At 38.5% G+C, this 23,428-nt stretch overlaps 1 protein-coding gene across 2 annotated transcripts in view; it reads left to right on the plus strand.

Moving 5' to 3' along the window:
- Window positions 1–949: 949 nt before the first annotated feature.
- Window positions 950–23,428, plus strand: part of LOC119656148 (insulin gene enhancer protein isl-1) — a 102,401-nt gene continuing 79,922 nt past the window's right edge. Inside the window, exon 1 of one of the 2 annotated variants that reach the window (XM_038062482.1) lies at window positions 950–1,680. In XM_038062482.1, the coding sequence (XP_037918410.1) occupies window positions 1,536–1,680 (145 nt within the window). In that variant the 5' untranslated portion in view covers window positions 950–1,535. The remainder of the gene's footprint in view (window positions 1,681–23,428) is intronic. The other variant, XM_038062483.1, reaches the window with a different exon arrangement.

Below are 23,428 nucleotides of genomic sequence, written 5' to 3' on the forward strand. Positions count from 1 at the left end.
GATTTTTAAACGTGCTGATTGATAGCCTTCATTTCAGGACCCAAACAGCGTTTACATCGTAATCGTATTGTAAAAACTTCCCTTGAATAAACCATTTCCAAAATATACAAAATTCCCAAGAGAACGACATTCCTCGCCATCTTCCTCTTTAACTGCTTACCATTTCGTGATCAATTATATGTAAATCAGGTAACACTGTCCGCGAAATATTCCAGTGAGCTTATTCGACTAAATCGCGCCTGGTCTTTGCGCATGCAATTCCACAGAAAAACAACTTCTCGGTCAAAAGTCTTTGTCCACAAGCTGAAAATTATTGCAACCATTTTCCTTCCACTGATCCTGTTTTAGCTACAACTGGAACTGCAGCAAAAACTGCACTCCAGAAGGTGCAGGACACCTTCTCCCCAAGGTCCTGTTTGCATGCAAACCACGCGTCCAGGTTGTTCGCCGGGGATGGTAGAAACACCGTCCCATGCTCCCCCCTTCAGACTGCAACCCATATCGACCCATCCCATCCAGCTCTAAGCGGTCTCATAAATCCCCATTGAACCGACATGTCGGCTGCTCACCCTGGACCAATCAAAAAGGCATTCCAGGATGATTAGGGCGACGCATGCGTGCTCTCTACATTCATTGGCCCGTGCATACGCCATGCTGTCGACGTAATGGGAGGGGGCATCTTCTTCACCCCAGCGGGTGGTGTTGTGCGAGTAGCACATTTTAAAAGTATGGTGATCTCGCTTCCGCGCGTGCACGCGTACGTTGAATTGTGTGTTGGTCGGTGGGACGAACTGGTTCGACCGGATGCTGGGCCGATGGGTGGGTGGTTCGCATCGACCGAATTGAATCGGAAAAGCGAAGGCGAACAAAGGGGCGCGCACGGACCAGCGTCGAATGAGCGCGTTGACGTGACTGACGCGGACGGCAGTCGTTAGTCGATCGGCGGACGTTGGCGTGTTTCCATTGAACGTTGTTGTTGTCACGTGTTTTCGATGTATCGACGTCATAGTGTTCTTAGATTCATCCAGAAATCGATAAGCAAATTCAGGTGCGCTGCACTGTTTGAATAGAGCTTGCTGGTTCGGATTGTGCAATTTTCACCTGAAAATGATATTTACCATCCTCAACGCAGACTGTAAAACCTTACTTCTGTGATTTTGCGTGCACCGGAATATTTCTGTTAATCTTCCGGTCAAAGGGTTTTTCACCAGAACGTGCCTTTAACCGGAGCTATGAATATTTCGTGCAATAATTGTGACCAAAATACCATTAAGCAAAAAACAGAAGCTTCCCGATGAATACTGGGCCAACAGTGGTTGCAAAACTTTCGTGCGTGTCAGGTGACGCTTTAAACTCACCTTTTGTGTCCCTAATTGAATTGAATTGACCCGGTTAATTACAATAGTGGTGGTGGTAGTGGCTGTGGAGCTTGTTCGCTCGTTGCTTGTGCGGTAGTGATTTTGGTGGACCACAGACCCGTCGGCCGGTGTTCACTACCCCAGTTTTACCCTACCCCTGTCTGGCCTCTGGCATATATGGTAATGGCAGAGATCGGTGGCCATTTGGCACACCAATTACCCCTACACAATCACAATCAACATCAGAGTGGATTAGTGCAACCGTCGTTGGTTATGAACCATCACCTGGACGTGGATTGTCATGGTCACGAGATTCATCCTAGTAAGTTTGGAAATTTATTTTGAATAGTTTTCGGCATTTCGAGGTCACATGTAGCAGACTAAATTCTTAGAGACATAAAAGATAGGATTAGAGGAATAAAAGTGTAATAACAAAGTTACTCTCAAAATCAGGTGACGTCACCATAAAAGAGTTGAAAGACTTATCACCCTTCACCTTTTAGCCATATATACGTATTTATTACTAGCACACAGAGTGCATCGAGCTTTGATTCTGTTAGCTGTTAGTACACTAGTTCAATCGAACACTGGGAGGATTTAAATACAATTTAAATTTTTCTACAACAATGCAGGATTCTTTTCGATTCGCGACTCTTTTCTAACTCACCTCTCTTTTCCTGGGTAATTGAAAGAAGATTTGGATCCAATAGACAAATTTGTCGATAAAGCCGGTAGTAATAAGATTGAAATGCCAGTAACAGAATCATAAATGCTGGTCGGTAAATTTAAGGGAGACAGGATGACTGACAATTTTGATTTTCTTCGATGTACCAACATCAACAAAATAACAGTTTTCAAAAATAGATGCTTTTATAAGTTAATACTTTTTGATCCACAATAAAGTAATTCTGATCGTTATATTTAAACTTCAAAGAAAAGTGGTTACGTTTTTTATATATTCCACTGGCTTCGTTTTAAAATGTAGCTTTTCAGAAGATTCTTCAGAAATTAATAAAATCAATTTCTTGAAATTTTAAGAGTTGACATAATAGATACACTTCGTTTGGAATTTTGTTGATATTATCAGTACAACTTAAGATCTTTTCACCGGTGAATGTACAACTTTTTACGGAGAACCAACTGACTAAGTCAATCCGTTGATCGTTTAAAACTTGGAAGCCTCCTCCCGCTTCTTTTGAACCCCGGCATAATGCTCTGGATTCAAAGTTTTGAACCCCCAATGGAATTTTTCCTGTGGCAGAACTATTTGACTAGACTATTAATGCAAATATACAGGAATCTGAGTTTTCTAGAATTCCTACTGATCCTCTTAGTGGTTCTGCTCGTCTGGCTTATCATTAGTATAAAAGAATAAGAATCTTGGTGGTATTTTGCCAAAAATTAGTTATTTTGCCAAAAATTAGTTCTTCAAAGAATTGGAGCTTGCAGCGGTGGAACCCGGATTTACCCATACTAAGAATTAGAAATATTTTCAAGTACATTTCCAATCGATACGTTTTGTATTAAACCAATTTCTTCCAAATCAGTGGCACTTTTGTGGATTATCTTTTCGAAGCGAAAACGCGGCGACCGGTGCGACCGTCCGAATATTTGCCGCTGAATCGAATTCTGTGAACGACTTAATTTTACTAAGATATGTTTTCCTTGGTTGAAACCGCTCTGTCGGATAGTGCAAGATAGATCAACATTCCCTTTTATCGTCTTTCTTTGTTCGCCCAGAAGGTAAAAAGGAAAACACAATGCTATTTAAATATTATTATTCGTTCTATTATGTAATACCTTATTTCTGTCATTGTTAGTTGGAAACCATCAAGTAAAGGTTTCTCTTATAAATGTGATATGTTCTGTGTAAAATATCAATATTGGAAACAAATCGCCCAGATAGGACCTTTTTTCCAAATATAAGTATCCAATGCCATTGATGCCCACCAAAGGACTTCGAAAAAATTTTGCAAGTTTAATAGAATGAGTCTGTGCTTTGAAACATTTGTTTAATTTTATGTAATCATACTGAAGACTGAAAGAAAATCCATAGAATGACGCTGATCACAGATAGAGTTTTGCTAGGAAGTCGATCCGCAAATTTCGATTAGATAAATTTTTGGGTTCGTACCTTTGACATCGTTTCCAACCAGTGTCTATAATTTTTTTTCCAATAAATATCCACATTGTTTCACTTTCCACAAAATTGATTTGTGCACTGAAACGAGTGATCTTCCGAGCACTGTGTACAAAAATCTTTCCCACATCTATGATTTTGTTCTCCGATTCCAACAAAAAAAAAATCAATTCTGATGTTTAGTATCAATGCGACCGATAGCATCATCGACAAGTAAAGGAACGGAAAGACACTTATTGATTTTCTCTTTGAAAGCTTTTTGGGCGATTGATCTTAAAAGCTCGAAGCGGATTGGTTGATATTGTGTACCGTAACTACAGCTTCCGGGATAATAACTGCTTTTTTTTTTGGTATTAACAGTCACCATTGCACCCAAACTACTCTCCACTTCGGCGTATCGATGAGACATAATCCCATTCGCTGTATACTTGGACGTAAACCATAGCTTTTTTATGGGGATGTACTGTAATAATATCCTGTTGCACCGTTTTGCAAGAGATGTTCGGCGCACAGGGGTTGTTTCTCATTGCTTTAATTCTGTGATAGTTCTTAGTGATATGATAGTCACAGTATTTTCTGAGAAAATCAGGGACTGCTTGGGTAGTACAGATGAAAAATTTGAACATGAATAGCACCAAATATCTACCTAAAACGGCACTATCTTCTTCTTGTTTAGCCTTTGTCTCGTTCAATAGGAAGGTCGGCTCGTCCCGATCGATTGCGTCACATTTCTCGGTTATAGATCTAATCTGGGCGAAGTCGAGAGGCTTTCAAATCACTAGTCGGCCTCTCGGTCGTTTCCCTTCGATTACACACCAATATTAGCAAGTATGTTCAAGATAGCGCAAATTATACGACCATACCATCGGAGATGCCTCTCTCGAAATTTTCCACGATCGGTGTAACCCCATATCAATCGCGGATATCCTCATTTTGATGTCCCGATCATGACGAGTTACGCTATTGACCCAACGCAAAATCTTTGTCTTCATTACCGCGAGGTGCCGTTCTCTTTGACAGTCGGTAAGCACTCAGAGCCATACAGGGTAATACGGTTGATGACGTTGTGGTAAATGTTGGGCTCGAGTTGATACGTTGGTCACAAAGAATGCCAATTGTGGAACGCCACTTCATCCAAGTTCCGCTGATTCCTAAAGCAATTTCAAAATACAATTCATCCTTGGCTGACAGCACTGATTCAAAACTCGCTCAGCTCTTGGTAGGTCGTTATTACTGACAGTGATAATACTTGTTTCATTAGGGCCGGTCGGTAAACATTGCGTTTTGTTTGATGCTGCATTAGGCAATCATTACACCTTCGAACAAGTTGCTCGAGATAAAATTTGTTATAAGATACTAGACAAATATTATTCATATATAGCACATGCCATAATTTGAACCTCACTCTTGCGGTTGAGCAACTTAGCCCAGCGGATGAGTTCCTCTGGCATTTGGTGTTGCTACAAAGCATACCAGATGAGTTTGTGTAGCACACGGTCAAACACCTTCTCTATATTCAATAATGCAATGTAGAGGAGGCGATGCTTGACATGGCAATTCTCCATGAGTAACCACGCAGCGTGCGTCAGTAGTTCCGCAGTTCTTAACAAACCCGGCTTTTCCTTTCTTTTCCCATATAGGAATGGTCTTTTTTGCCAGTCAGATGGTATTCTACCCTCTTCAGTAATTAAAGATCTCAATGAGCCAACGTGTTGGCTCCTAGCATTTCGCTTCCCATAGCTCAGCTGTAATGTTCTCAGGTGTTGCTGCTTCCCCCAATTTCATTTGTTTGACTGCCTACTCCAATTCTGTGGCGACGACAAGTGGAATTGCTGCCAATGTCTTCAGATGCTTGTGAAATTGGTGGATAAGCAATTTCCTCCATTTAAATCTACTCGAAGTGTTCCCGGCATCTGTCCTTCCTAACTCTTCGATCGGTAAGCAAATAACCGTTTTCATCATTAACACATCTGTATCGGCTTTTGGCGAGTCGATACAAATCTCGTTTTCTGATTGAGAGCCCGTTCGCCGACCAAGCTCTTCGTTATTTATTGCTTTAGGCTGGAATATCCTGCTGACACTTCGTAGACATGAACTGTTGGATTGGAGCTTTCGCCAGTAACTTTCCATATACTCCTCGCATATAATAGTACAATGAGACCACTCGCGTGGATCTGCCTCAAATTGATGTTAGTGTTGAAATAGTTGCATTCCAAATTTGTGTCAATGCGTCCGGCGACATCAAGTTCGGTGTTGTCTTCCGGTGAAATAATCCTTACTAAATACACTAATTGACTAAAATTTTCGATGTTCTGCCCATTAATACCAATAGGAAGAATGCGATGACCAGTGAAACAACAACTCTGCTTACCTCCTTTCCGAGGCCATTTCACCAAGGTCCATGACTCCATCAAAGAGCCAGAAGATGTCATCAGCATAAATAGCCCATTGAACAGTCTATTGAATTCCTCAACTTTCTCCATTTAAGGCAGCATGACGAACAAACGACGAACGATAACGAAGAGAATAAGCATCGGTGACAAGATGAAATTCTGATGAACTTCGCGCTGCAAAATTCAGAGCAGAAGCCCGCTTCCTCCCTGTCGATCGAGATCGAGATAATAGTCCCTTTTGGGGCCGATGTCAGCGCCTTTTTTGTTATACACATTCAGAACTCAACTGCTCAATCTACTGTTGATGCTATATGGTGAATCTGATTAGATGCTCGTAGCTGGTTAGTCGAAACCCAATTTGTGGCACGCCCTGTGCTCGAATGGTTTGTTATCGTTGACGCGACGGTGAAAGCTACAGAAACTCACAAAATCCTCCATCACATATCCGACCAAGGTACTGTCAGAGTCCATCTTGGCATTCAGAACACCCATCAGGATCACAATGTCACTTTTGGGAAGCCTCTCCTTAAATGCTTGTAATTCTCGACTAGGTCGGAAGTTTCGATGTCAGCGTTCGGGATGTTAGGTATAAAAATGATATAGAGGGTTGGAGCGAAAGCGGATTCTTTCCATATTCCCGAGTTTACTAGCAGAGCGGAAATTTCATTTCTCTCGTTAATAAAGAAGTCCTTATCCTCAATTCTAATCATCTGGATGAGAAACTCATTTTCTATTAAGTTATAAATGAGTCCGTTTATCCATATGGAGCCGCTAGCCTTTCCTAAATACAATGCACATGCTATCGTTGTGACGTTAAACCGGGCGTTTATGATGCCTTGGGCGTCGCTTAGAGCGCTCTATATTCCGTGTTTAAACTAGAATCCAAACTGGAGGTTAGGAATAACCATAAACCAGATCGGGTTTGTCAAGAACAGCAAAACTACTAAACTAAACTACGCTAAGTGGAGAAATACCCCGAGAAGTGGGAAAGTGGACGGTGAGAAAGTAACCACTTCTTAGATGGTTATTAATAAATTCAGAACATGCAGGAAGCTCGATTAAAATTGTGGGATGATTCTTGATGACGAAATAAGAAATTTCGTCAAGCCCAACCATTTAGATTTTTGGTGAGACGTCTGGGTTGTGTTAAACTAGTAAAATCGTAACCCCGTGGATTTGTCGAAGTATTCTTTTGGAAGAAAGCGAGTTGACGAAAAATTAAAATTATATTTATATGACGGAATCTATCCAAATCTGCAGTGGTCCACAGCAGCAAGACTAGTGAGATTTCCTTAAATCCCCATTCCGGATAGTGTGTGTCTGGTGAAGTTAACATTATGCCAACTCTTTACATGACTCTCTGAATCGCAGCAGTGTGATGTGCCCACTTAGGTTCTTGGGTATTCTCTATGGGAAATACACTGAATACAGCTGTCTACGATGAAATCGTTCTGGGCAATGTGCCTAACTTTCGCTGAGGCGATTGGATTACTCGCTGTTATTAGGCGTGGATAACTCCTTTTCCATGCCCTCCTCTTGGTCACAGCCAGAGGAGCCTTTCACTTTCGCCGCTTACTCTGTGACAGTGCGATGATTGAGTTGATTGAGTGTCAGCATCTCAATCTCGTAGCACTGCTTTTGAATCCCGGTCGTCATAGGTGTGTTCGTTCGTCTTTTGTAACATATCCGATGCTGTTGATTTATCAGTTGCACAGCATTAAATGTGAATAGGGAAAAAGGAATAATAAAACAAAAGCGACTGTGTTGATGCACGAAAGAATGAAAAGCAGTCAGACCCTTGCTTTGTGGCATTTGGAGCCCTAAAACGAATTATTCATTCTCTAAATTTAAAACAATCGTATATAAGAAAAAACTACAGAGCACGATTGGGAGACAAAATCTGGCATACGTACGTAAAAGTTCCTGCTGCAGTCTATGCCTCGGATAAGTGAACAGGTTTTCGGCAAAGCCTTTTAGAAATCGTTATTCCTGGTGGTGAAAAAATGGTTTTGTACAGAGAAGCTCAAGTTAATACTTACTGAGTAGACGAGACAACCTACATACTTCCCTGATTGATTGAAGTAGAATGACTAGCGCCTAATGATATTTTATAATTCATTGTATTAGAACCCAACTAGAAATTCAAGTTCGATTTTCTTTAGGTGGGAGTTCTGTTGGAATTGTCATCAAGTGGATGCCGGATTCAGGATTTCCTCAATTCCTAAACAAATTTCGGTTAAATTCCTTTTTACAATTCGTCAATTTCGATTATGGTTGTCTACAAACAGGATAGTGATATTGCCTGTTCCGGTTTTCTTATATGCGTCATGGTTTTGTTTGTATTCACGTATGCCAATTTCGACTACAGGTTGCGGAAGCCACTGATTGCCCATTTTTAAAGAACAGCGTCCTTCTAGCCATTTTTGCATTTAAGTACTCTAGTGCTCTCTCGCTCTAGAGTTTTTTGCTACATCAGAATCTGTTAGAAGATCTTTTTTGAGATTTTGGCTATAAGTCCTAACGGATGGGCATTTCAAATAGGAACATAATGTTATGTACGACCAATACTCTTGTTCGAAGTTCGTAAAAAAATTATGAACATTAACCTTGAATTAGCAGCATTTCGTCTCTACTTGCCTTACTGCCAAAAATTGGGTAATTTTTGATCTATCACTTTGAAAATAAATTCCAAATTACTTTTTCTACACATATAGTCTGATTTTACCAACTCGAGTCACTCGGGATATTCCTGGGAAAATCCGTTGATCTTCAGCAAACATAACTTTGGTGAAAGAAGTTTAATGACGTTATCAATTTTATACAGAATGAATCAAAATCTCTATAGGCTACTCTCAAAGCTTTATTAAGACCATACCCAATAGAATTTTCAAGACGGCAAATTGTTTAAACAGGTCAAACAGGTCTTATAATTATTTGGCAGTTACTTCTCAAAGCGAATTTGTAATTATTTAAATTATAACGAAAAGTAAATTCTAGAAACTATTTGATCTGTTTTTGAATTAGCTTTTTCAACAGATAATAATCACTGCGTGACTTATTTTCATTTTTTTTTTTTTTTGAAGGAATTAAACAATCATGTTGTCTTGAACAACAATAAATGAAATATAAAAGCCGCCCATCTTATGTGGTGTGAAACTTAAAAATTTGTAGCTTACTGCACTGATTCTGTTACTGTCAAAACAGCATCATTGTAGAAGTACCAGCGCCTGTGTGAATTTATTAGATAACGCAATTGCTTAGCAATTGTCATAAATAAAGACTATTCTATTGCTGAAATCATCTAACAATATTACTTATTTTTATTAAAATTTAACTCAATAAAACTTGATTTTGCCAATAATGCAGAATACACACAATCAATCTTCTCTGTTTGAAAGTTTATGGAACACAACTTCACTCAAATAACAAATTTAATTAGTAAGTTTGTTAATAGTTTTGATTCAATTTTCTATATAAAGATTCAAACTGTTTGCTAATGTCTTGTGAATATTATCAAAAGTGCACTTCAATTTTGTTGCTTGCAGCGTATGCATGTGCCGCTACCGCTATATACATTCCTAATAAACCATTCACACGTTGATCTAAAAGTTGCACGCGCTGTGAGAGAAACAGCACTTTCTTCGCATTCATTCATTAATTTATTAGAGTAACTATCTGCAACTTATTGATTCTAAATGACAATAATATTCCTCCTGAAACGATTAAAGTAAAGGGTAAGGAGAAAATTAAACCGACTTTTCCCCGAAAAAAACTTTTGTTTCGCTGAGCACGAAATTCCATTCCTTTCTGCTTGGAAAAATTGTATATCTTACCAAAACAACTATTATGATATTCAACTTTTAGTACTAGTATCAGGACTAAACTAAAAGCTAATAGTAGGATTTCCAATAAATTTTATGTTTTGTGCTAGAACTGTAATATTCTACGGATCCGGGTTCACGTGTTCGTGGATGTACCAAAACCGCTTCGTGTCTCTGTCGGTGTTGTTATGGACACGATCACACGGGACATCCAATGTCCAGCGTTATGAAATTGCTTCACGTATTAGCGCAACCTGGATGAAGTGGTGTTTCACAAGTGGTGTTCTATATTATCGACATATCAATGGACGTCTAAAATTTAAAATTTGCCGTAGTATCGTCTGCCCTGTTGCCCTATATGGTTCTCTCTCTCTATTGGCTAACTATAAAAGGCAAAGAAACGGCATCTCGTGGTAATGAAAACAAAAATATTGCATCGATGTAGCGGCGTAACACGTCTTGATGACATCCGAAATGAGGATATCCACGATCGATATGGGGTTCCAAGGATTGTGGAACGATTGCGCCAAGTTTAGTCTGAACTTCGAAGTCGATGTTAAGCAATCAAAAGGCTGGCTAAAATAGCGATAGCTTGATACGCTGGATGGGGTTTTGAAAGCCTTGCGAGTGCATCCCGACCAAGCCTTTGACAAAACAAAATGGTGTAACTAATAACAACGAGTCAACTCTGCTTCTGAACAGGACAAAGGTTACAGAAAAAATTATTATTAACTTTATTTGAACAGATATCGTAATGAAGGACCCCGCATTCCTCGCCTGTGCAAGCATTGTCACAACTAATATATGCTTGGAAAAATAATAGTCGACACCTTCCATTTGATATCACATATCGGTATAATCGGTGAATCGGTTTTTACACTCATCTTTTAGGTATATGAACACTCCACCCCCCTCCTTGTAGGGGCAGCAATGTGATTCACCGCATGTATGGGAGTTCACACAATAGGAATAACCGTTTCTAAGGAAATGTGTATGACGTACAGACAGACAGACAGTGAACCAATTTTAATAATGCAAATCACATAAAAAGAAAAGCTAATTTATCATTGTAAAAATATTGTAAAAATAACTCAGATTTTTCGAAAAGCGTTCTCACATTATCAAGTTCCTAAGAAAAATGAAAACATGTGAAAGTTCAAGATACTACCTTCAATATTGTAAAAAAAAATTGTTTATGGCGCCTAAATAATTACTACGTCATTCATTTTCGATCACGTTAGCCAGTAAAAATTGAAGAACTTAAGATCGAATGGTCTGATTGCTATTCACTTTCATCTCATTCGTTCTGTGATGCCTTAAGAGGCTGATCATCAACCTTTCATTCCGAATACCTAAATATTTATAATAGTCAAAATGAAAGGTTTCTCTAAACGTTCAGACATAAACATTCCATGCGTCTACACATCTATACTCACACTCCTCTTCAACAAAAAACAAAACTATTTATAAACAAACCGGGGGCCAAGCGAAATTAGATGAATGCATCAATTTAATGAATTGATAAGGAGTTCATTCCATTGTGTGCTCACGTACATATATGTATATGTACTTATGTATGCACATATATAATAGTATAATAATGAGCATATTCATAAGCTTTAATCAATCGATTAAATATTTAAAAAGGTTTGTTTCATGAAATCAACAGATTTAATATATTTAGATGAAATGCAAGTCTTCTCCCTATATTGCCTATGCAAATTTCTGTCAATTTATGCAGATATCTTCAAATATCACCATCGGCATTTTTTAATACACTGCTGGAAAATATAGCTAAGAACAAAGGTTTGAAGTTTATGAAATCAATCAAGCAACATGCACATTTTGACAACGGCATTAACAATAATTGCGAGCAATTACGTTGATAATACATAATTAAAGTAAATAGTAATCTATTAAGATGGCACCCCAATGTGATTTATTGCAGGAAATTTGAAAGGAAACTATGAAATCGCACACATATACAGTGATTAACACAAATTTGCGTGAAGTTTAAAAGAGGCTCCCCATAGATGTAAGGAGTCAATAACTCCTAATGAATTACGGGGTATCAAATGAAAAGTCTCAAATAGTACTTTGATAGGTAGAGGGAAGAGCGGAAAAGTGCACACTCAAAGTGAGGCAGAATTCATTTTCGGAAATGACCCACCCCACAAATCTGATAAAAAACAGCATAACGCGCATAATACCATAGAAAAAATATGTTGACGACATAAGAGTAACATTCGAAAGTTGTATGTGTGTATGAAGGAGTTAGTTTCCCCATTCCTTTTTAAGGTTTTATTTGTAAAACAAAACCTCATTAAAATCGGTTCAATGTTTGCCTGTATGTCACACGCACGTTTCTCAGAAACGGCTATACCGATTGACATAACATTTGGTGAGAAAGTGAGAACTGTAACGCCCACACATGCAGTGACATCCTTCTTCATTGTCTTTAAGGAGAGGTCTTCATGCATCCAGGGGTGTAAAGTTTTTTGTCACCGAATATAGTCATATTGGATATCAAATGGAAGGTCTCGATTAGTACTTTTCGAAACTAGTCTAAGTTTTGACATTTTTTAGAAAGGCAGCGAGGGTGGGGGGTTGAAAGTGATGATTACTTTAATGGACCCATTCTCAGAAACTATCCAACCGAATATTCTGGGAAAATCGTGAACCTGCCTCTTTATGGTATTCAGGCTTCGAATACTTTCCACATCGATATCTACTTAAATAAAGATAATAATAGTATATTACTATGTTTTTGGGAAATTGACTAGAAGGCCCCTTAAGGTTATCCTAGAGTTATAAAAATTTGCAGTAATATGGACTATAGTATGAAGCATGATATCCCCAATCCAACAAAATCGTACTATAAAAAAGATAAAGTTATAGTAGCTCAAAGTTGTGTTTTCCGGGTAAATTAACTGCAACCCAAAATACTAAATTTCAATGTCCCATTAAAGTGAATAGCATTCGGTTGATGATACTTTAATTAAGTTGATCTATGCTATGCTAACGCAGAGAGTGTGATGAGATGGGTTTCGATCGCTACCTAACAGCACGAGCAACGAAACGGTGCTCAAGGAGGTGCACTATTGGCACTTCTGTAGAGTATGCTGATCGACTCACTACTATGCGAACTACAAAAGTTGGCAGCACACCCTCAACCTTACGCTGATGACGTGACTGTGCCAGTTATTGATCGGTATGTCGGAAGGGTGTGTAGAAATATGCAAATAAATAAATAAATCCAAATAAAACCACTTTGGTATTATTTACAAAAAGGAGAAAACTGGATGGACTTTACCCCCAGAGATGAGGGGTATAACAACTCTATAAAAAAATGAAATATCTGGGAATCACTCTAGATAAAAAGCTTCTTTGGAATAAATATGTAGAGGTAAAGATGAAACGAGCTCTCACAAACTATGAGCAGAGGCCTTATGTAGTAATGTACGTTACTATCATGGGGCTGATGTTCAGATATATTTATTCAAACTACTGAAATGAGAGCAGCTCATAAACTAATTCGCTCAGATCGATGGGAAAACAACTGAAGGTGGGGGCACACAGATTAAGAAGAGTTATTGGGAGAACTGAATCCAATTCTAACAATGATATTTGACACTCGGGTGTTGGTAGAAGATATGAAGTTATCCTGAAACGTAGGGAAAGCTGAGAAGTCCTAGAGCAATATGTGGCGGGATATACAGAAGTCTTCTACACAGATGTCTCAAAAACAAAACAGGGTTCCGGAGCTGGAGTCTACCTTTTCCTTTAAATAATATGCAACGGTTTTTCTGGCTGAAGAGTCTGAGCGATCCTGAAGGGAAAAAATCTTAATGATTTACGAGTGGTTGAAGGGCAAGCGCATCGCAATATCAAAAAATCATTCAGAAATGTAGAAATCGATTGAATTTTATTTCTAGATTCAATCCGGTTGTTACTCTGGATACGTGGCCGCTGTGGTGTAGAGGGAAATAAAATATAAGATATTTTTGCAAAAGATTTAAGGTTTAACTTCCCCATGCCGGGACCAGTAATTGGCGTATCACTACCATTGGCTAAGTCTGTCTTCAAAAACTGGAAACCAGCTTCCAATAATCATAGGTGGTAGAGCCTAAGTGCTGCTAGACACACCAGTCTGACTGGCCATAATTCACAAGCTGGACAATAGGAATTGCACAAGATGATACGAGTCCCTCCTGTGATGAGAAAGCGGAATCCACGAAGCATTTTCTAAGTGAATGTCCCGTCTATGGACCCATCAGATATCAGATCTTTGGTGTTAATGTGCTCCACTTACAATGGATAGCATCACATCTACTAACGGAAATCCTGCCATACATGAACAAATCCAGGATCTTACGTTAAACGGTGGAGTTGAGTACACAAGCCACTGCGGTCTGAGTACTCAGAGGCTATACTTCTCCCATACCTTAAACACATACGCACACATGAACACGTGGAACTGCCATGCACTCAAGGTTGCTTGCATAAGAAAACACAAAAAACTTTTATTCCTGAGGAGTCCAAGGTCGAAAAGGGTTCTTAAGGCTCGGGAATTAGTTCGTCTCTTGAAAGAAAACATCCTTAATTAATATTACTCCTTCTCCTTCTTTTTAAGGTTTTATGTTAAACAAAACCTTATTAAAATCTGTTTACTGTCTGTCACACCCACTTTTCTGAGAAACAGTTGTATCGACTGATACAAAATTTGGTGGGAAGGTAGAAACTGTGTTATATAGTTCTATGTAGAACTTAAGGGGTCTCCATACATGCAAAGCGCTGGTGTACAGTTTTTCTCCACCAAATATAGTAATATGGGGTATCAAATGAAAGATCTTGATGAATGCTTTTCAATACAGTCTTGATATTTAAGGGGAGAGTGCGTGAGCTGGAAAGTAAACATTTGTTTCATGGACCCATGCTCAGAATCTACCCAACCCGCAAATCTGGAAAAAGATCCCAAAGCTATCTCTGCACGGTGCCTAGGCTTCAACATACCCTCCATATCGAAATTGTTCAAATAAAGTTAATAATATTATTTAATTTTATAATATTATTTTACTTTTCGTGTACCCCCCCCGGGGGTACACCAGCGCTTTGCATGTATGGAGACCCCTTAAGTTCTACATAGAACTATATAACACAGTTTCTACCTTAAGGGGGTTAAGGTCATGTTAGAATCATAAAATTTTACAGTAAAATAGGCTGTATAGGATCTCCCAATAAGGATTGATGGACATTGCGCTATTACTAACAAAGTTGTAGTAGGTTAAAGTTGTCGCTTCAGTGCAAATTCTACGACTTTGAATGTCAATATCACGCTAAATTGAATATTCTAACGTAATACATTACATGCTAGGTACAAATGGAACAAATATCCACAAATATTCTTATATAAGAAATACACGAAACCTTTCATACCTGAAGCGTGTAGCTACCGGTTTCACGACTTCCTTACATATACATATATTTTTTCGTGATCTTTGTTTTTTTTTTTAATTTAGTTTAACTCTTTTTAATTGGACCAATTAAGCAGATATCATTCTGTATGAAGACAGCCTTCTTCTGCTGTCATCCTCCCGTCTTATAGCGGGAACTACTTGTCTAAGTCAAGTTCGCCGTCTAAACTTGGTCGAGGTGAAGTCTAGAGGTTATTAAATCACTATGAAGTGTATCAAGTTACGTCTAATCGAAGTCCTCATTTTGGTTATGGTTACCACATAATTCAGGTTGACGCCTGCGAGTCCAATACCGCGGGGCAGCATTCCGCAGGATGAATAACATTAGCAGATTTTGAGGACTGATTTTTAAGGTTTTCTGTAAAACAAAGCCTTATTAAAATCGATTCAATGTCTGTCTGTCTATCACAGCCAATTTACTCGAAAACGGCTGAATCAATTGTCACATGATGAGGTGTGGTTTATGAATCTCTTTATATATAGCGCGAAAGGGAGTGTAAATTTTTTTTCGCAGAATACGCTCCCATGGGGCGCCAAATGGAAGGACTCGATTAGTACTACTCGAAAATGATTTTATATCTAATATTGGATGAATGAAGGGTAAAAATGTGGGCATCAAAAAGTCAAGCAACTCTCGTTCTCAGAATCTATCCAACCGAAAGGCCTGAAAAAATTGCGGTGATGCATCTATACCAAATCTAGGCCTCAAAATACATCCCGTTTCGATATCTGCAGAAGTTCATAAAAGTATATTACCATATTTTGGAAATGTACCTGAAAATCCGCCTAAAGTTCATCCTAGAAGTACAAAATTTGCATCAGTGGAGGGGACAATATAGGACATAGTTTGAAGGCAATCCAAATTGTAAATTTATTATTCTCTAAGACGATGCAGGACTGAAGTGTGGTAATTTGATGTCATACGATTTCTTTTAAATCATACTTTTCAGTCTACAGTTTCAAAAGGTCATGTTGAATTTAAGTCCGTTTTAAGTCGATCAGACTGCTTCGGAGCATCATTTTTGACAATGCAATTTACTTGCGCGGCAGTTATTAGACTATTTGTGGTAATAGTTGTCAGTAAACATGATATCCGAATGGTGAAGGACCTTCAACTTTCCCACAACTAGGATTTCATTAACTTTAGAAAAGGTTCGCATACGTGATTTCATATCGCTCAGCTGCTTCCATTTTTTTTAAACTCTACTATATATTGTGCTCTTCTTGAAGTGTCTCTCATTCGTTATCAAGAGTGGTCCAAATTCTCAAGTTTCCATGACAGCTATCAAATTTTATGAGTTAATTTTCACGGAGAAGTGGAATATGAATTAAATAGTGCTTATTACCAAGCGAGCCTGGATTTGCATCCCTACTTTTGAGATTTGGGAGACAAAATTTTGGATCAACTCTAAATAAACGCATTATTGAAAAGCCTCATGTCATGAAAATTCGTTGATATTAACTGGGTGCTACACGTTATATCGTGAAAAAGTTAGAAAATTTGGTGGTTTGAGTACTAATAAATATTTATAGGTAACCTATCAATTGCACTTCCAAGTTATCCAATGGAAGTTGAAAGTTCATCAAACAGGATTTAGATTATTGAAAATTGTGTTACTTGAAGTTTTTTCAGGTTTGGTTTAAAACGTTACCTTATTCAAATCGGGTTATTGTCTGTTTGTTCGTCACAGGCACTTTTATCTGGAACGGCTGCACCGGTTTAAGCAAAATTTGGTGGACATATGGCAACTATGAAATCCCACGTATATGTATGAATGAGTGACGTAAATTAACGTGAAACTTACGGGGGGGGGGGGGGGGGGGCGGGTTATTTTAAAACAGGCAAAAATATGACATTCTTTAAGACTTTATGTTTTAAATATATATTGTACTGAATTAGGAAATTTTCAATTTTTGCTTGACTCTTAAAAACATAAAATTCGCACATGCTTCAAGATTTAATTTTTGTCCCAAACAATTTAATTTAAATATGTGTAGTTTCTATTTGAACCTATGAAATGTTAAAAATTTTCAACATTCATTAGAAATCATGAAAAGTGCTTATTTTCCAGTAAAAATTCAGAATATTATGCTTTAAAAAAATATCTTCTTTTAATAATATAATATATACAAAAGGTGTATATTTTTTTAATTATCCTGCAGACCAACTTGAAAAACACTATTTTGAAAAAAAAACACGCTTAAAGTTTCAATAACGGTGGTTGCCAGTGGTAGGCTAATGGGACAATATTTATTTTTATTTTCCGAACTGTCAAAATCTCGGTAGATGCCGGATTTTGCCTAATACTAGCATTAAGTGTGCATTTAGGCTCGGACGATCCTACCTACTTAAAAGATAAAGGGGCTCTGGTGGTGGTGGCCGGTAGGTAGATTGATGGCAGAATCGTGGAGGACTCCCTGCAACATCGAGAACGTCTACAGAATGGTGAACTTCTTAATGATTTGAACCAGACTGTGAATTATTTCAATTTTGATTGAGATTTTTACTGTTATTGTTGTGAATAAAATTCTTTTTATTTTCTTTTTTGCTTTTGCTTATAAAATTTATTACTTTTCCATATAACCTTCAACCCTAATAAAATAGTTTTTCCCATTCTATTGGAACAAAAACGTCGGTTGATTGATTCCTGGTGCAGTTTCGCGAAAGATTGAAATTTGTTGCTAGAAGTTTTTTAATTCCGCCCTTAACTGATGTTGAATTCCTCAGCTACTTTCATTTTTGAGATGACGGGTCTCCTCGATTTTAATGTTGGTTAGACTCTTCCCTGGCGATCGTGGCTCTGGTTCCAGTTCGTTTCACATTCCATTGAAAATTCTTAGTATCATACAAGTGCCTGTTATTATATTATATTAATAAAAATCCTTCAAATATTCAAATTTTTCGATGTAAGCTTTGGATGTATTATGCATATTTGGATCATTGCACTTGATAGACGTACCTCTGAGTATTTGAACATACTTCATTTCAATGCCGTCCATTTATTTGACATTGAAAATTGTCCCGACAACAAAATCAACCTCACGCTATGAGACATGTAAATATTATGGCATTGCAATATCACCAGACCATTAAACAACCTTTTGTTTTACTTTTAATACATTAATTTCGGTGATTAATGCAAAACTAAATCTTTTCATCTGCGTACAAAGCCACACTGCGACACGACGACTTGGTTGACTGATTCCCGCGAGCTTTGCACTTTCGGCTAATCACCTCTCACTGGTCGAGTCATAATTATAATTAACCATCTTCGTTAACTGATGGATTATAAATGGAGGTCTTTGTGTCAAAAAATGCAATCAGATCTCATTAGCTTGAGATTTTGATGATCCAGAGCTGTTTGCGCATAGGCGGCAATTACGTACTCAGGTAGCGCACAGGTGAATCTTAAAAACGATCATAAAGTCGTCGCCGTACTTCACTACTGCTATTACGGGAAAAGACCGCACGGAACCATTGCAGCTACTATGCTAAATAACAGTCTTGAGTGGTCAAAGAGACAAAGAGGTAAGTGCATCGACATTTACTGCTGCGCAGGTTAATATGAGTAATGACATCCGTTTTTATGTTTAATTAAATTTTGTAAAGTATTCTTTGTTGGCATTCTGTCGGTACTTTGTTCTGGGTGAAGCAGAGTCTTCCTCTTCGTATGTGACCTTCACTGTCTTTTATTCTTACGGTTGTACATCAATAGGGATGGCAGGTAAGATATATAGAAATTATCAGGATTTGACTTGAGAGCACTTGTTCTGAGTTGAGTATGCTTCACACTCTTCCTATTCTGCATAAATAGTCCATCTGTTTTGAACTGAACAAACATACTTAAACTGAAAACTGCATGATCCTGTTTTCGAAAACTCTTGCAAAGAATTCAGACTTTCAGTCGACTTAAATTCGGTAGCCAACGAATAATCTCTGATTAGCAAACAAATTCAAAGCGAAACTGGTAGCAGTCATAACACTCATAAAGTCTATCAACCGTGAGGCGCTCAAGAAAAATGATAAATATCATTTACTAATTGGCCATCGTAACAAATTAATTAGTTTTGGGAAACGGGAGACTCGGGTAACATTTCAAAGGTGCCACACCCATGGAGAGTAATGCTCATAAGAAATGGCTCCCTGCGGATATCACCTGCTGTGATCTAACACCTTGAGGCGTTTCAGGTGCTGTGAAATATTGTCGGCAGGTAACCGCGCCAGCACAAGTATGACCGCCTGCCATGTGCTCTAGAGATTTCATTGATGATGTGGACGATGATGATGATAATGACGATGATGATAGTGCTTGACAACATTTAATACTACTACGAAATGGTTGCTTGAGAACTATGTTTTTTATTCAACTTTTTAAACTTTCAATGTTTTGTGACATAATTTGATTGATTTTGGCTCAGTTTCTAAGCGTTGCTCGGACATTTGTGTCACAGATTTGGCCACATTAGATGTATCGCCACCTTTTTAAGGGCATTCATCTCTGACTATTCAACACTTCAATTTGTTTCCTATTTCCAAAGTTTTTATCTGAAACACAATTTTCCCGCTCGATTGCCTCGACCATCAAATCTCGATGGTATATGAGCGTGTTGTCTAATGATAGCGCTGTCTCGTAACATTGCATGTAACCTTTTGAGCTCGGCCTGATCATCGTCTTGGTCATACCATATTCTTCTCTATATTGTATGTCGCCGTGTCGGGCCTATTTTGATGGCGCCTCAAGACCAAAATCTTATCTTGACGCGACAATTTTTTTTCTTCATTCTTTGATTCCATATACATACCTTCCTGTGACTCCGGTAACTATACGACGTGGCTCACTTGTTACACACGAAGAGACTGTAACCAAACCGATATACCAGCAACCATGGACACAACTGAGTTGTATAAATTTTCGTAGATAGTCAATATGGCCATTGAAAAATGCACAGAGATCTCAAGAAAAAAGTTTTATCACATACTGACCACATTATGTCCAGACGGCGAGCCTCGCCCTACTGTATAGATATTTTATGAGGGTCAGGATTGTACGAGTGCGGTACGCTAGAGAGACAAGAAGAAGGTGCATATTTTAGTCTGATATATGCTAGTCAAAAGAGTGGAATTGTTGAGGAAATATTCGAGGTGCCTTACATAAAAAATAACACAAAATTCAAGGTACTAGTATAGTAAAAAAAATGGAGCGATTTGAAACAATGCCGCGACTTCAGAGGTAATTTGAATTTGTGATAAGATTGCCTCAAATTAGTGGCGACAATTCCCAGACATTGAGATTTTCCTAGGTCTTATTGGTTCAGATTTTAGTTTCTTTTGGAATCAAATTTTATGTCCGTGAAAAGATTCACAACAAAGGTGACCAACACTAGAAATTCGAAGTATTGATATTCAGTTATTTATTTCATGCTTCATTAGCTGCATTAATTCTTCATTCGGGAAAGGTTTTTGGATTTCTGTATCTACGGGAAAGATTGACGTTATTGCATATTAAACGATGCCCATTTTTCTTCGCAAGAGGAAACTTCAATAGATACACTACGTGTAAGACGGTTCGACATAGATATCTGCCGTCTACAAAATAATTGGCTCACCTGAAACTAACTAAACTTCGGTATCCCAACGAAATTGATAAGATTGACTAGGATGACCCTGACCAATGTGCGAGGCCAGATAAAAGCAGGAGGATCACTCTCAAGACTATTCGACATCAACAACGGTCTAAGACAAGGGGATGTCCTATCATGCAACCTCTTCAACCTGGCCCTGGAGAAAGTGATTCGCGTTACTGGTCTATGCTGACCATATTGACATCATGGGAAGAACTACCCGAGATGTACAAGTTGTCTTCATTCTGATCGTGCAGACTGCGCGAGATCTTGAGCTGCACATCAATGAAGGCACGACAAAATACATGGTGGCAACGTCAACACCAAAAGCTAACCAACCAACAACATCAAACCGCGCTGGTCAAACGGGAATAATAAAAACAGGAGACTACAACTTTGAGACCGTTGGTAATTCCTCCTATATAGGATCGAAAATCACAACCGATAACAGCTACGAAAATAAAATCCGCGCACGGTTGTTGGCAGGCAACAGAACCTATTTTAGCTTACAAGAACTATTCATCTCTTACTGTACAAGACAATGATGTTGCCAGTCTTCATGTACTCCTTGGAGACTTAGTTTCTTAGCAAGAAAAATTACGAGCTCTTGGCCGGGTTCGACAGAAGAATGCTCCGAAATTTTTTTGGCCGCCTACTTGAGGATGGACGATTTCGACCGTCAGGTTGTGGATAAAATCCGGCTGAATAGGATACGGTGGGCGGATCACTTTATCCGTATGGATGAGGTTGATCCAGCGCGAAAAGTCGATGGAACGATGGCGTAGGTCAGGACACCAGACAGCTTTTAGGGTTATAGAATTGGTGGACATTGGCGCAAAACGGGGATTTCTAGACTTTCTTATTAAGGCAGGCCTAGTCCGAATACCGATTGCAGCGCCATTAATGATGATGAAAAATCAGACTGAAGCATAGTCACGCGGCGGTAGAATGCAACCCTGTCAGATTCTGCATTGGACTTGAAAATCTTTTGAAATTTTACCTCGATGCAGCACATTTTCACTATCGTCAAGGCTCGGGAAATGAGATTTTCTTTTTATTTTAATTTAGAGAAAACCAACCTATCATCATGATCAATCGCGTCGAAGCAACATGGTCCTTTGATGACAGTTTTTGGTTTTTTCGGAATGTCTTTGTTTCGTAGAGCTCTCCAGATGTACTCCATTTTTAGAACCGATAAAGAACAGGTGAAGCGGTGTGTTAAACCCTACACGTACAGGAGGATTCAGCCTACTTTTTGTCGATCTGGAGTGCTCCACGCAGCAAAGAGCATGCAAATATTCCTCCGATCTTAGCAAACATTCTCTTCTCCTAGTCTTTGGAACAGATCTCAGATTTTTAGATGTATGCAAGAGGCAGTTCCCCAATTCAAGTGCGTCGGATCTCCTCTGTTTTAGCACATCGACAACAAAGATGATGGAGCAGCTTGTATTCACATTCCTCATTGCCATGTGTTCCCCTCACACTTTGTTACGATAATGGCGTTCAATCGGCGCTCAACCATATCCGCAGCGAACAATAGAGGTTTCAGCAATCAAGATCCTGTGAGAAGCCAGCCCCCAAACCGGCGGTAGTTATCACCATCAGTCTAACACCATATTCGCGTTTACTACCATTAAACTTATAGTGCCGAAAGAGGAAGAGGGGTCACTCCAGATTCACATCACCTCACCCCGTTTAGATTCAGAATCTGAAGCAATATCGTTGAAATTCGGAATCTAAAGGTGACCATTCTGGAGACATTCAATGTCGTTATCGTGGAGCGATCTTGAATTCCAAGAACCAACCATAAACCGTTTTCGATAACCGTGGACTCAGTTATTATATAAAGAGTTCACATTTCGAGGACGTTTCCCAATTTTCAAATTGCAAGCCATAAATTTCTAGCCTTTCTAGTCGCCTAATCGACAACCAGGAAATGTATTTTTAGGGAAAGTTTCTGCTCCAAAATTTGATAAAAACATACTTCTTTAAGATTTTTTTTGCAAAACCTCTTATATGTATTTATCAGCAACAATTTTCTTGCATGTCATTAAGAATATAATGAAATATAGAAAAAAAAATTTGTTTAACAGTTTTAACCCCTCTCGACCGTTGTAGAGTGCGTGTCCCACACACTTTTCTCAGGAACGGTTACACCTACTATCATGAAATTTGGTAAAAGGTTTGAAACTGTGAACCCCTCACATGGAGGGTCCCTATACACGCAAAAGAGGAGTTTAACATTTTCTGGCATGAAATGAAAGGTAGTACTTTTCGAAGCAAATAACAACAAAGATATAGTAGGTCAAAGTTGCCTCTTCGTCGTCAAATTACTACTTGCTAAGAGATAAAATGTCAATACCACATTGAATTGAATATCGAGTAGATTCCACTTATAAACACTATAAGCTATGCATAAATTGAGCCATTGCGAACTCAAATATCTTTACATAAAAAATCAATAAAGCCTTTTGTACCTGACACACCGAAATTTCCCACTTGTTCTAACGTTATTTTAGTTTTGTGGGTGCAATTCTCTACAAACAAAAATAGGGCAATGGGCACTCATTAAATTTTTAGAGGTTTATTGTCTAGTTTTCATGACAAGGAATTTAAGTTT

This window comes from Hermetia illucens, chromosome 4 (genome assembly GCF_905115235.1).
Source record: "Hermetia illucens chromosome 4, iHerIll2.2.curated.20191125, whole genome shotgun sequence".
In the NCBI taxonomy this organism is placed as follows: Eukaryota; Metazoa; Arthropoda; class Insecta; order Diptera; family Stratiomyidae; genus Hermetia; species Hermetia illucens.